Source organism: Hypanus sabinus, chromosome 5 (genome assembly GCF_030144855.1).
Source record: "Hypanus sabinus isolate sHypSab1 chromosome 5, sHypSab1.hap1, whole genome shotgun sequence".
In the NCBI taxonomy this organism is placed as follows: Eukaryota; Metazoa; Chordata; class Chondrichthyes; order Myliobatiformes; family Dasyatidae; genus Hypanus; species Hypanus sabinus.
Genome location: NC_082710.1, coordinates 132,977,961 through 132,992,877, shown reverse-complemented (window position 1 = coordinate 132,992,877; position 14,917 = coordinate 132,977,961). Strand labels below are relative to the sequence as shown.

The following is a 14,917-nucleotide window of genomic DNA, read 5'->3' as shown; positions in this document are numbered from 1 at the left end:
CCCACTAGGATAATCATTACAGAAAAAGGCCAGTGATGATGCCTGACAAAGTAATCCATTCTGAAGAATATTTTTAAATGACTGGAGATTTTTGTGGATCCCTCTGAAATAGTCTCCTTCTTTGCCATTTCCCCACCTCTTGACTCATTCCCTGAGTTTTAATGTTAATCACTTTGTGGACGTTGTTCAAATGATTTTCAGGATAATATGGATCCTGGCAGTGAAGTTATTGGGAGACTGTTTTGTCACAAGGCATATGTTTATAAAAGGGTCCGGTACAAAATTAAGTAAACACTATGATGTATTTCACCATTTCCCAACATAACTCTCAATGTCTCTCAGCTCTGCTGAATGCAGTTACAATTGTACAATTGTGAATAATTACTGTGAACGCCACTGGAGTGTAGTGGTTTACAGTTCAGGATGTTCTGGAGTTCGGAGTTCAATTCTGACGCCGTAGTGTGTGGCTTTCCCCTGGGTGCTCTGGTTTTCCCCTATGGTCCAGAGACGTACAGGGTACGTTAGTGGTCATTGCAAATTGTCCTGAGATTAGGTAAGAGTTAATCGGGAGTTGCTTGGGCAGTGTGGCTGGAAGGTAGGGAAGGGCCTCTACCACACTGCATCGCGAAGTGAATAAATAACCTATGCCCAGCAAGTTCCCTCAAGTATTAATGTAACTTGTGGTATAATGGTGCCGGGCAATAGCCATCCCCGAGAACAAAAGCTAATCGAGAAAATAACTGGATTGTTTTCATTTATTTATTCCTTCTCAGTCCTAAAGAAGGGTCATGTATTTCATTCATCTATGCCACTTAATTGGAACAGGAGACTATTGTCGAACGGTTTCCAGCCAGCATCAATGGCATACAGTTGTGTGGCTGTTAGACACTACACCATACTTGTAGTGATTTTTTTTTTAAATGGCATCATTTGCTTGTGTTTGTGTTCAAAAAGCAGTGATATTTTTATCACTGATAGCTGGAGAGAAGTAAGCAGTAAGACTATTAGTTTATATTCCCAAATAAGCGACTGCCCCAATTAACTGATGGCCCAATTAAATGGAATCCACTGAATATGTAAACCTACTGTGGTATTAAGCACAGGGGGAGCTGGTACCAAATGTAATCGTTTAGTTAAATTAGTGAGAACAGCACAATCACAAAAGGTGGGTTGAATTAACTACTTGGTTTTGTCCTGCATCGTTTTCAATATTTCTATTCCAAGTTCTAGCTGCCTATGTAGCCTATGTAAATGGTATAATTACATCCTCCTGTCAGGTATGGTGGTGTTCTTATTTAGGTTGCATGAATACCTATTTCTCCTTCCGCTTTAAAAAAATTCCTTCCCTTTCTCCCTTCTTCTATTCCCTACTCTGGCCTCTTGCTCCTTCTCACCTAACTATCACTTCCCCCTGAGTCCCCTCCTCCTTCCCTCTTTCCTGAGGTCCACTCTGCTCTCCTATCAGATTCCTTCTTCTGCAGCTCTTGACCTTTCCCACCCACTCGGCTTCACCTCTTACCTTCCAGCGAGCCTCCTTTCCCTTGCCCCACCTTTTTATTTCTGGTGCCTTCATCATTCCTTCTCAGTCCTGAAGAAGGGTCATGGCTCATTCATTCCCATAGATGCTGCCTGACCTGCTGAGTTCCTCCAGCATTTTGTGTGAGTTCCTCTGAATTTTTAGCATCTGTAGAATTTCTTGTGTTTACGTTATGCTCCATCCTGTTTATGGTCTAGGTTTGGAGATGATGTCTGGTGATGATAATGCCATTGAATATCAGGGGTGGATAGATTGGCTCTTATTATTAGAGATGGTCAGTGCTTCGCTATTCGAGTCATGGCACAGATATAAGCCCTTTGGCCCATCAAGTCCATGTTGAGCTTGCTGTCTACTCGGCTAGTCCCAGTTTCCTGCATTTGGCTCGTATCCCTCCAAGTTCCATCTCTGCGTACATATCCACTATGCTTTTGTACCTACCTCAACAGATCCCGCTGACAGTTCATTCCTTATCCATAAACTCACCGTCCTCTGTGTGGAAAAGGGTGTCCTTCAGGTCCTCTCTCCCCCTAAACCCATGCCCCAGTGCTTTGGACTGCCCTACCCTAGGGAAAAGGGTGTTTCCATCTGGTATCTGTGCCTTTCATAATTGTGAACCCTTCAGTAAGGTCATCCCTCATTCTCCCACGCTCTCAGGGGATAAAGTCCGAGCCTGGCCAACCACTCCCCAGAGCTTGGGCCTTCTCGTCCTGGCAGCTCCTCCTAAATCTTCTCAGCACTCTTCGATTGTTCCAGTTTTATATCAGAGAATGGGTACAATATACAACCTAAAATTCTTTCTGTTTAGCTGCATCTTTTCTATAATAAGGTGATCAATGCTGTGCGCAGTACTCAAGAGTGTAGCCTGACCAAAAGGCGACACAACATTCCCGACTCCAGTACTCAAGAGCCCTGACTGATGAGTACTATGGCACAAATTGTATTGATATTTGAGGGAGTTTGTTGTGCTTACATTGCTCATGGCAGAATGGCCATGACTATTATTAAAGAACTGTGACTCAGTGGTGTTAAGTACTTTTGCAGATTGTGAAATGCATCTTTTTAGTGCAGGTTTTTTTTAAAAAACATCAACCTGTTAACATTTTGCTTTTGATTCTGGCCAGGGCATAATGTTTATGTATCCCCTTCACTCTTTTAATAGAGATTTTCGATAAAGTCTTTTGACCAAACAAATTATTCCTGTCTTTCCCCCAGATTTTGCAGAGCCCTTTCTCAAAACAGGCTCTGCTTGTTTGGGGATTGCCAGTTGCCAGTGGCAGAAACTTTGATGCCGTAAAGGAGACTGCTCTAGCTAATGTCTACAGTGTCTCAGTGCCTTAATTTTGTAGTTCACTCCTTTATGAACTGGTGCTTTCTAAAATGCTCCTTGTAAATGTGCCCAGTGGTGGGGAGAATTTTGCCTGTGATGGACTAAGCAGTGTCCACTACCTTTTGTAGGCTGTTGTGGGGCACTTGTGTTTCCGAGGGATGTTATGATGCAACCAATAGTACACTCTACACTGTACATTTATGGAAGTTTAATCTCCACAAACTTTTTAAAATAAAACAACAGATAGTTTTGAAGAAATAATGCAAGGTTTAGGGTGTGGAGAAAAAAATGTAAAAAAAAAATTTACAAAACCAAATCATAAGATTTGGACAGAATCCAAGCCAAATCATAAGATTTGGACAGAATCCAAGCTAATTGTAACAAGGAATGGGAATCTTACCTTTTTATGAACTCTCTTGAATCCCAAGGATCCTAATGGAATGTTTTTGTTTAGAAAAACAAATCCTGCAGACTCAACACATTGGGTCAAGAGTTGATATACCACATTGCATTTATATGAGTGGCCTTTCATGTTTTCGACTCAGCAAATTCCTAACTTGTGTCGTTTAAAGAGAATCAAGTAAAGGAGATTTATTATGATGAATCCCACTCGAAGAATACAATTGAATTGATTTCACTTTTTGGCCGTGGCCATTGTGCTGATGAATCAAATCCCTGTGTGTTTGTGCAAAATTCTTGATTCTGACCTTCAAATGCTCTAAGTATTATAGCTGGCCAAGGAGACAGGAGCAGTTTCAGGGCAAAGACCTAGTTGGCTAAGTTTTTGACTAATCGTTTTGTTAAATGTTACGTGTCAAAACTTCTTACTCAGGAAAAATAATTAGAAAAACATATTTATGGTAGAACAAGCTCCTCTGACAACCCACTGGGAATATATACCGTAATTGTACTGTTGGTGATTTGTGCAAACATCCCAGTTCCTTCAGTAAGTTGGGATCTTATGATATGTAAGAAATCCCTTCCCTCCAACTTTATTCTACTTTTGTTTTGGAAGGTAATTGGTTTGTACCAAGATATAGTGAAATGTTTGCTTGCATCTTCTCCAGACAGATTACATTGAGGTAGTACTATTCTTCTACCGTTCTCTCTTGCGGCCCACACTGCCGAATGGTTTATCGGGAGTCTATGGCTGATGCACATTGTTACACATGGAGAAAATATAGTTGCTCTCGCGTGGAAATTTCACGACAGGCAAAAAAGTCTCCCAGCATCAAGCTTCTTTGAATGTTGCTCGCCTAGTTGTTCAGGATGGTGATGAATATTTGTTCACCACCATCCTAAACATTGAGGTTTAGGATGAAAAAGAAAAGAAAAGAAAAAAAATCTGCAGCAATAGTGTTAGTTACTGTGAAGGAACAATGCAGATCATCAAGTAAGGTGCAAAGTCCATGCTGAAGTAGATTGTGCGTTCGTTTTTGTAGAAGAGTCCTGTTTCAGAGCTTTGTAATAGTGGGGCAAGACTGTTCTTGAGCTGGGTGTTCGTGTTCTCAAGCTTTTGTGTCTTTTGTGTGATGTAAGGGGGCAGAAGAGAGAATGTCCAGGGTAGGAGGGGTTTGGGTGAATACATTTGTAAGCAGATCTAGCAATGAAGGTGGGTGTGCAAAGAGTTGATTACTTTATAATTGACTTCCCTGAGTTTTTTTATTATCTTGCTCATTGATCTATATTGCCTCTTGGTTAACATCTGTGATTGTAAACTTCATTTCCCTCCGTCTATGACTATCCTTTCCCTTGGTAATCTCTTCCAGCTCGGCTGCTATTGAAGTTATCATAGTTAATCACTTATTCCATTAGCTGCTCTTCCCTTCAGCTGCCATGGACAAGACCCTTCCAAAAACACCTTAATGAGTTGACTAAGGCTTAGACAATTTGCCCAAAATCTCACTACTGGGGACATGTCCTCTTCTCATTACTGTAACACTTACCCAAAAGGCTGGTATATGTCTAGGGGAAACGGAGTTCCAGCCACTCACTAACCCACCTCCTGTACACGCAGGTGCTGTGAGAATCGAGTTTATGCCTCGCACCAGCCAACAGTATCAAATCCACAACAAATACTGTTATGAAATACACTTTAAAGAGTTTACTAAAATTAAAGAGTAGTAGGCAATACTATATATATATATATATATATATATATATATAAAGAAAAAAACAAAAGGCGCCAACTTATCAAAGTTCAGTCTGTTTAGTGCACTCGTTGGAGCTCAATCAACGAACCAATCGACCCATCCGGCCGTCGCACCTGGGACCACCCCGGTGGTCTTACGAGCAGTCCAACACACGTCCACCTTCCTCGGCCTCCTCCTCCCACCAAAAACCCCTCCCCCACGTTCCCAGCATCACAAGACACAATAACATTCCCCATTGATTAACAAATGAATACAATTACCTTATCAGCCATTCTAAAGTGAAACAACGGCGAGAGAGACACTTATCCGACAAAGAAGCCATTTTGAGTAACATACACAGGACATTGTACATTACTATCATCAAGGAGGAGGTATAGGAGCCTGAAGACCCATACTCAACATTTTCAGCTTCTTCCCCTCCACCATCAGATTACTGAACACCTCCTCACTGTTGCCCTTTGGTGTATTTATTTCTTCATTTTATTGTGATCTGTAGTGATTTGATGTACTTACACCATACTGCTAACACAAAACTACACATTTCACGACTTGGGTCAGTGAAAATAGACCTGGTTCTGACTCTGAACCCGCATTGTGGGAGCCTCAGATCTGGTTTAACAGCACTGCAAGAAGATGCTTTAAGGCAGGGCTTTCAAACGTTTTTTATGCCATGGATCCCTACCATTAACCAAGAGATCTATGGGTGCCAGGTTGGGAGCCCCAGCTTTAAGGTGTTCTGCTTTCTTACATATGTTATATAAATGCATATCACTAATTGTAAGGTAACTGAAGTTCTATGTCCCATACTGGATCAGGTAATACTCGAGTGGCAGCGATTAATTCTGAGACATTAAAGCGTTCACCACATTGAGCCCCAGAACAGTTAGTTTGTTTTTAAACGCCAATTCGTCTCACTTTGCCATTTAGGTTATGCAGGTTGTTTGCATAAATTATCTGTGGAATAAAAAAAGATGCAAAGTCCATTTCCCCACCCACCACCACCATCTTCTTACTCTGACTTCTCTTTCTTTTTCCCCCAATCCTGATGAAGGGTCTCGGCCCAAAAAGTTGAGCGTTTACTCTTTTCTGTAGACGCTGCCCGGCCTGCTGACTTCCTCCAGCTTTTTCTGTGTGTTGCTCTGGATTTCCAGCACTCACAGTTTTTCTCTTGTTTGAGATATTCTGATGGAAGGTACTGATTGTAACATTGAATACCACCCAGTCCTAGATGTCGGTTTGTCATTCTACACACTGTTAGAAAATCAGCAATATGTTGGAAATCTGAAATAGAATCTGGTCTTTAAGTTGGGCAGCACCTGTGGATGATCAGTGGTGGGGAGGTGGAGTTGATTATTCGGGTAAAAACACTTCATCAGCACTGGAAAATTTGAAAACAAGTTGTATTTGTGGAGAGGCAAAATAAATATCTCCAGTAAGGTGAGGTCGGGGTTTTCTGGTAACCCAGTTGTAGGCCAAGGTGCCTGGTTGTGGGCAACTGGAAAGAGTGACTGAGCACGAGAAAGTAAATTGAGGGGCATGAATACTGATAAATGCAGGGCAGAGATGTTGAAACATGAAAGTCAGAGGGAGATTGTTGCAGATTAGGCAGTGTCCAAGAAGATGCCATGCAGGAGAAGTGGTCAGGGAATGCAAGTTTGAAATTGACAGACAAGAGAAAATCAGCCAATGCTGGAAATCCAAGCCACACACACTAAATGCGGGAGGAACTCAGCAGACCAGGCAGCATCTGTAGAAAACAGTACAGTCGATGTTTCAGGCCAAGACCCTTCGGCAGGACTGATATTGTTGAATTATATTTTAAGTCCAGTGGGCTGCAACGTGCCTAAATGGAGGATGAGGTCCTGTTCGTGGTTGAAGGCTAGAGTGGGCCAGTAATTTAAGTGTCAACTAGAAGTTCAGGGCAGGTGCCTATGGACCGAACACAGGTACTCTGCAGAGTTCAATTTCTAGTTGTCTTCTAACTGTACATGTATATAGCCAAATGAAACATTTATCCGCACCACAGCGTACCCACAAAACATGTATCACACACAGCACATAAGTCAAAACATTACCACAAATAAGATAATAAAATGTAATTTATTTGTGTGCGGCAGAGGTAAACAGTAAACACCTCACAGCCCTAGTGATAAGACCTCAGCAGTGGCAGGGTGTTCATCAGTTTACAGCTTGAGGGAAGAAGCTGGTATCCTGTCTACCAGACCTAGTCCTGATGCTCCTGTACCACCTTCCTGATGGTAGTGGGTCAAAGGGATTGTGGGATGGGTCGGGCCCTTTGTATACAATACTCTGGGTCAATGTCACAAATGGGGTGGGTGCGGGGGGGGTCATTCTCTCAGTGCTTTTTACTACCTGTAGTGTCGTGCAGTCCAATACCTGGCAGCTTCCATACCAGACAATGAGCCAGACAGGACACTGTGGATGGTGCTGCTGGGGAACCTCGTATGCCTCGGTCTCCTCAGAAGCTGCAGGTGACCAATGAGGACATGCTGTGGGTGCAGGCTAGAAAGCCCAATCTATGGTCCCTCCAATGTAGAGGAGACCACACTGCAAGCACCAGGTGCAGGACACCAGACTGGATGAAGTGAACTGTTATATTTGGGTCCCTTAATGTTAGCATAGGATGTGAAAGGACAGGTGTTCCCAGAGGAGGAAATCAAGAAGGGAATGAATCTTTGAAAGTTCAAAGTAAATTTTATGATCAGCGTATATATGCTGTATGCCACCACATACAGCCCTAAGATTGTTTCCTGCAGCCATGCTCAGCAAATCTATAGAATAGTATCAATAACGGTCAATGAATGATCAAGCAGTAAATGACAAACTGTGCAAATGCAGATATAAATAAATAGTAAAAAATTACAAGAACATGAAATAACAAGATAAGGAGTCTTTAAAGTGAGATCATTGGTTGTGGGAACATCTCAGTGAATGGGCAAGTGAGTGGTGCAAGTCCTGAGGCGCTTGTACCTTCTACCTGATGGAAGCAGCAAGAAAGGAGCGTGGCCTGTGTGGTGGGGAGCTTTGATGATGGATGTGGCTTTCCTGCAGCAGCATTTCATGTAGATATGCTCAATGATTGGGAGGCTTTAGTCATGATGTCCTGAGCTGAATCAACAATGTTTTGTAGGATTTTCCATTCAAAACCATTGGTGTTTCCATACCAGACTGTGATGTAGCTCGTCAATACACTCTCCACTACACACCTACTGGAAGTTTGTCAAAGTTTTTGATGACATGCCAAATCTCCTGACTCCTAAGGACGTAGAAGTGGTGCCGTGGTTTCTTCGTATTTGCACTTGCATGCTGGGTCCAGGACAGGTCCTCTGTAATAGTAACACCAAGCAATTTAGTCTTCCTCTCTACCTCCGATGATTACCGGCTTATAGACCTTTGGTTTCCCTCTCCTGAAGTCTACAATCAATTTCTTGGTCTTTCTGACATTGAGTGAGAAGTTGTTGTTATGACACCACTCAGGCAGATTTTCAATCTCCCTCCTGTATGTTGATTCATCACCATCTTTGACAACGGCTCACAACAGTGGTGTCATCAGCAAACTCGAATATGGTGTTGGAGCTGTGCTTAGCCACACAGTCATAGGTGTAGAGCAGGGAGGGGCTAAGCACACAGTCTTGTTGTGCACCTGTGCTGATGGAGATTGTGGAGGAGATGTTGTTGCCAATCCAAATTGACTGGGGTCTACAAGTGAGGAAATGCAGAATCCAATCATGCAAGGAGCTATTGAGGTCGAGGTCTCGGCACTTACTGATTAGTTTTGAAGGAATGATGGTATTAAAAGCTGAGCTGTAATCGATAAGGAGCGTCCTGATTTTGCAGTCCAGATGTTCCAGGATTTTAGCATTATATGAAAGGAGAGTGAGTCAGCTGGTGCACAGGTCAGTATGAAGGGTTGACCCCTGTTTTCTAACCCCTGTCTGATTTCATGCATGATTAAAATGAGGCCTGTGGAAGCTTGAAGAGCAGTCTCTTGTGTTTCTCCTGGGCAAGTTACCACCTTTGGGGCAACATCAGATTCAATAATTTCAGTCAATTTGCTTTTTCTGTATCCGAAGTGGCAAAATTATTTTGTGAGGTGATCTAGCCTGTTTTTCCTTCATAGACCCTGCCTGATCCACAGAGCATTTCCAGCATTCTTGCTTTTTGTGTGTATGTTTGGCTCTCAGCAGTGTCTTGGACCTGCATCTCACAGCTTTGACGTGTGGTGTTGACTGTTCTCTCACTCTCAATTTGTATATTAAACAGACAACTCCGTACACAGCAGGATCACTCGGGCATCTCTGCTCTACTGTAAAGCTTATACCATTGAAGGGTCTCTGAACTTGAAATGTTAGCTCTTTCTTACTTCACTGTTCCAGGACCTGCTGAATGATTCCAGCTTCATTTCACATGGGGATCTCGTTGCTTCGAGAATGCCCGTCAATAATTCTGGACCACACCTTTTTTTTCCCCTAAAATCAACACGTAGGTAGAGTTGTACATCTGCTGTTATGGGAGTTGGGAGACAAAAGTAGTGGGATGTTTTACCTGGACATTTAATGCTGTCATTGATGCTGTTGTTTCATTTACAAGCACTAGGGGTCAATGCTGGCCTGTGACTTCATGTCATCTTGGACTAACAAGAAAGAGGATTTTGCCGCAACCAGTTAAATGGATGAGAGCAGTGGAGTGAGTGTTAAGAGAAGGATATTCTGCCCTTAAACATTAAACATTAGAAAGTGCTGAGTGATTGTAGAGTATATGGACACGAGGGGTCAAATATCCCCTTCTAACCCGTTCAGTAAGGTCACACCCACAAATCCAAGTCCATGCCTCTTCTTGGGTCCCCGGATTTTTATTTTCCATTATATTAAAATCTAAATGCTCTTGGCCTCAAATGGATTTGGAACTAGCATCCACAATCATGCCGGATAGATTTCCAAAAGTGCACAGTCCTTTGAGTGGTTTTCGAAATGGCTGACACCCTTTGTACAGTAAAGCCCCATTAATCCAGCAAGTAAATACAGAGGAAGATTTTTCAGCATATTGGCATTAGATGTTAAAAATCCAAAACGCTTTTAATTCGCTTTTCTTTTGCGATATTGCACAGTAGAATATTTAATTTCCAGTGATGTATTTTAAGTTTAAAGACTGCTCTGGAAACAAGTACAGGAAACAGAACTAGGTGGATTTAAAACAAATGTGGGAATCAGTGCTCAGTGTACTGATGAACTACCACAATATCCAAATGCTGGATGCTGGATTATCAAAGTTTCTCTGCAGTGAGACTGTTTGTGTTTTGTTTTCACTCCCTGTACTTGGCTGCCCAGCCTGATGAAGGGTCGGTCCTCTTAGCACCCAATGTGCAAAAACACACTTTGAATCAGGTAGTGTCAGCTTTTTACTCTGTATGAATCCTCACTGAAAATTAAGATTCAGCTACAGAACTGCATCTTTATCATGAAATCTGGTGTCTTTTTAAAGGAAGAAATGTCGTTATATTTGTCCTTTCTCAAATGAGTGACACCAAATTTTAAAAACAACTTCGCCATGACTGAGCTAGAAAAATGTGGGTTCCGGACAGTTCGCCAACAAGAATACTTGGTGTAGAAAATACTATGCTTCACAGAAGCATTGTCAGAATTTGGCACCAAGACACACAAGGAAATAACAGAGCAGATGGAGAAAAGCTTAGTTTTAAAAAGGGCAATTTTTATGGAGGTTCTTCAGGAATTTTAAAAAAAAGAGACGAATCTGGCAAATAGGAGCAGGAAGAAGCCATTTTGTCCGGATTGGATTTTTGTAATCGGGAAGTCAGAAGCTCCGTTGTCTTGGAGGGGTACAGGGTTGGGGGATGTTGGAGGAAGCATGAGGCAATGGAAAGGAGTGAGTACAAAGACCTAGTTTGCAGTGCAAAGCTGCAAATTGCCACACCACTGGAGATGCCATCTTTCAGGTAAGATATTACATCGAGCCCAACAATTTATCTGCTGGGACGGTATTTCAAAGTGCAGGTGAATTCTCTACAGTGTCTCAACCAATATTTATCCCTCAACTCACGGTATTTTTAATGGCAACTTGCTGCACCCAAAATGGGCTGCCATATTTCCACCATTGCACTTGGTCATTGCACGACGTGCCTGTGGCTGTGGTCTTTTCCGAAAACGGTTCGTTGTTGTCCAAGGAATTATGGGGTGGTTCAGCATGTTCTCATCTGTCTGGACTGCATTCTGTTCAGTCCTTTTCTGGTTGGTTCATTTCTGGATATTTGTGGGATAAAGCAGGAAAATGGTGTTAAGGTAAAAGAGGAGTTCTGTCCATACGGAATGCTGAATCATGTCCACGGGACCAGGTGATCTTTTCCTGCTTTTTCTCAAGTGTTTCAATTGCATCCTTGAAGGCACTTGGTTAAAATCAAATTCTTTCAGCCAATGTATGCCATTCTTCCCTCTGTGTCCTCATTCTGTTTATAATTATATGTACAATGAATGTGTGAAGAAGGGTTCACCTTTGGAACTGACCCAAGGCGTTTTTCCCACCAGTTCATGCAGCAGCTCGGAGTGCTTCCCAGTTGGCAGTTCGGCGATGTCTTTGGAATGGACCCTGAACTTCTCAGCTTGGTACCGAGACCCGTATGCTCGATTCTTCTGCTCTTCCCCATCACAGAAAAGGTACTGTTACAAAATGAGTAGTGAACCGTATCGGATCGATTACGAAAATGTAGGCATGCCAGTTGATCGTGCTGTGGATCAGTGAGGCCTACCTCTTTTTTTGTGCATGTTTCCAACTGCGCATGTTTTTGTCTTGGCGTGCTCAAATCGTTGCTTCCGCACGGTAAGTTGCCTGGGACACGGTTAAGAATTTCTAATCCTACTCCTCCATTGTCATTCTTGCTCCACACATACGTAACAAGTAGTAAGTTCACTAACCAAAAATGCGGGGCTTTCAAAATGAGGTACAGTCTGCAGTCTCGTGCATCTCCATGGAAACAGCCCTTTGGCCCTCTAAGGCCACAGTAACTGTTCAGTTACACCAATTCAATTCTTTCCCCCTTCTCAGCAATGCCCCCAGATTTTCACACAGGTAAAACTTTCGAGTGGCCCGTCAGCCTGTCAGCGCACACATCTTTGGTGTGTGGGAGGAAACTGGAACACCCAGAAGAAACCCACATGATCACAGGGAAAGCAAGCAGACTCCACACAAACAGCAGATTTGCTCCTTGTCTCTGGTGGTGTGAGGCAGCAGCTCTACTAGCTAAACCACTGTGTCATTGCAGCCGTGCAGTTCTCCCAGTCATTAGGTTTTACTGCTTGTTGTTTTTACCTTCTGCTTTGTAATAGGGATAATTTACGTTTCGAAGGTCAGTATAACTGTAAATAACCAATTGGTGTTGGGCAGTTGATAAAACTTGACCAGATGCCCTGTTCTGTCTGAGACAGGAGTCTGCAGATGCTGGAATCTGGAACAATGACCTGCTGGAGGAATTATCTGACCATCTGATGCTGTTTGACTTGCTCAGTCCTCCAGCAGGTTGTCACTTTGTTCTTACCATTTCTTCTCTTCCTGCATGCAGTTGGTGCCAAGATATGGGACCAGAAACCACTTGCCTTTTGCTATCAGTTTGGAAACGTCCTTTACGTGCAGGGTTTTGATAGGAAACGCTGACGATTCCTTTCCTCCCACAGGTGCTGCTTGACCCGTGGAATTTTTCCAGCAGATTGCGTGTTGTCTTTTGCAGGTTAGCATGTTAGCGGCTTCGGCACTGTAATATACAGGCAGAGCTGTGCAGGAGAGCAGGTGCTAGCACGTCTCACCTCTGTACTGCCGCTGGACTCGATGCCAAGTTGAGTGGCCATTTACATCCACTACTGCGCACCGCTGCTCATAGCAAAACCCCATTTATTTAAATAGAGCTTGCATGGGTTGTAAGGATTAAGTGACTTTTTTCCCTCCCTTTCTTCTTCCTTCACTTCGTTTACCTGAATTATAAATTTAGGAGTTTTAAAAAATTTTGTTTTAGTAGACCTATTTCAATTGTTTTTAAATGTATCTTATTAAAGGTAATTCAGAAGAGTGGAGTAGGCCAATGACAGCTTAAAAAACGATCAGGTGGTGAGAAAGTGAAGCTTCACAATCCCTTTCCTAGGGCCTGGTTGGTGTTGGGATGACTCGGGTTGGCCCTGTCACAAGGTCTACGACCAGATTTCCTGTGTGAAGCAAAGAAATGTGAATGCAGACCTGGTGGTGTATAAGCACGAGATGTAGACTGGATCAGGCATGATCCTGCCTGTTTCTTTGGGTGGTTGGAGATTATACAATAGACAGCGGTTCTGAGGAAGCTCTTGGGGGTAATCCATTGCAGACCATCATGCTTGCTGTGGCCGCTACCACCTGGCACAAATCAAAGACCAATCCCAATCTCCTTGTACTGCACCAAAATGTCACCACATGTTCCCCTTCCCAACTCTGTGGCTTATTTTGTGAAGCAAACTGCTACAACTTCCCTTGCCCCAGTTGCAGGGTACAGTGCAAAGATGAATTTCCCGTTCATGTCACTCCCTAGTCTAACTTCTGAAGCTGAAAGATGGGAAGTTCCTGTCGTTGGTTTATTATTGTCCAATGTACCAAGAAACAATGAAAAGATTAGTTTTGTATGCCATCCATACATATAATTTCAAAACACAAGTACATTAAGGTGGCCTAGTCAGTAGCAATGCAGAATATAGTGTTGGAGTTACAGAGAGAGTTCAGAGCAGATAGACTTAAGATGCGAGGACCATGACGAATAGGTTGAGTTCATCTTGGCTTTGTAGTCACTTCAGAGAAATGGCTTTTTGGCAGCAACTCTTCCATGAAGACCACTTCTGACAAGACTTCTCTGGACTGTAGAGGGGTGTACTTGGGCTCCAGTCGTTTCTATGAGTTCAGAGTTAATAGCAGTGTTTCTTCCGATTTTGAAGGGACACCTGTGTTTGACGTATCTCTTGTCAGCTGCACTCAGTTTCTGTGGCCGACCACTGCGTTTCTGGTCTTCAGCCTTGCCCAATTCTTTGTGCTTCATCAGAACTTGAACAGCGCATCTTGAAGCTCCTGCCTGCTGCGAAATTTCTGCTTGGAAGAGGCCTCGCTGATCTTTTTGCTGTGCTCACTCTTGCCATGGTGTAAGATTTGATGATTTAAAGGTTAAACTGGTACATCACCCAAAATTTCACCTTTTAGTTTGGTTGTCCTTCATCCAGTTTGATTTCTTCAATACCCATTTCTGCTTCAGTTTAGTTCGTGCAACTCATTATGTCTTGATTATTAGACCCTGTTTGTATCTTTGTTTAATCATGTGCTTGGCTATATACCTACAAAGTAATCAAGTCTTTATTTGAAATGTAGTCTATTCCTTAATAAGCAACACACACAAGTGCTGGAGGAACTGGCAGGCCAGGCAATAGCGATGGAAAAGAGTACAGTCGATGTTTTGGGCTAGGACCCTTCAGCAGGACTTGTAGCTGCTGCCTGACCTGCTGAGTTCCTCCAGCATTTAGTGTGTATTGCTTGGATTTCCAGCAGCTATAGATTTTCTCTTGTCTATTTCTGAATAAGTTACTTTCTTTAATGAAATACAAAGAATTCTCTAAATTTTTTTTTGAAAAATGCATGTTTGGAAATCTAAAATTTTCTTCTGACCCTAATCAGAAGACCTAAAAAAAAATATTTATATAAAAATCTAGGGTGCCTAAGACTTTTGCACAGTGCTATGGGGCTGCACACAGTAGTGGATAGTGTATGCTATAATAGAAACCTAAGTTCAATTCCTCTGCTATCTGTAAGGAGTTGGTACATAATTCCCATGACTGTGTGGATTTCCTCCAGGTGCTCTGGTAACCTCCC

General features: G+C 42.7%; 1 protein-coding gene across 1 annotated transcript in view; it reads left to right on the top strand.

Annotated features, from left to right (window-relative positions):
- The window catches only part of uchl3 (ubiquitin carboxyl-terminal esterase L3 (ubiquitin thiolesterase)), a 67,296-nt gene that overhangs the window by 1,807 nt on the left and 50,572 nt on the right, over window positions 1-14,917 (top strand). The window contains exon 2 of the mRNA XM_059970414.1: window positions 11,578-11,706. Within this exon, the coding sequence (XP_059826397.1) occupies window positions 11,578-11,706 (129 nt within the window). The remainder of the gene's footprint in view (window positions 1-11,577; window positions 11,707-14,917) is intronic.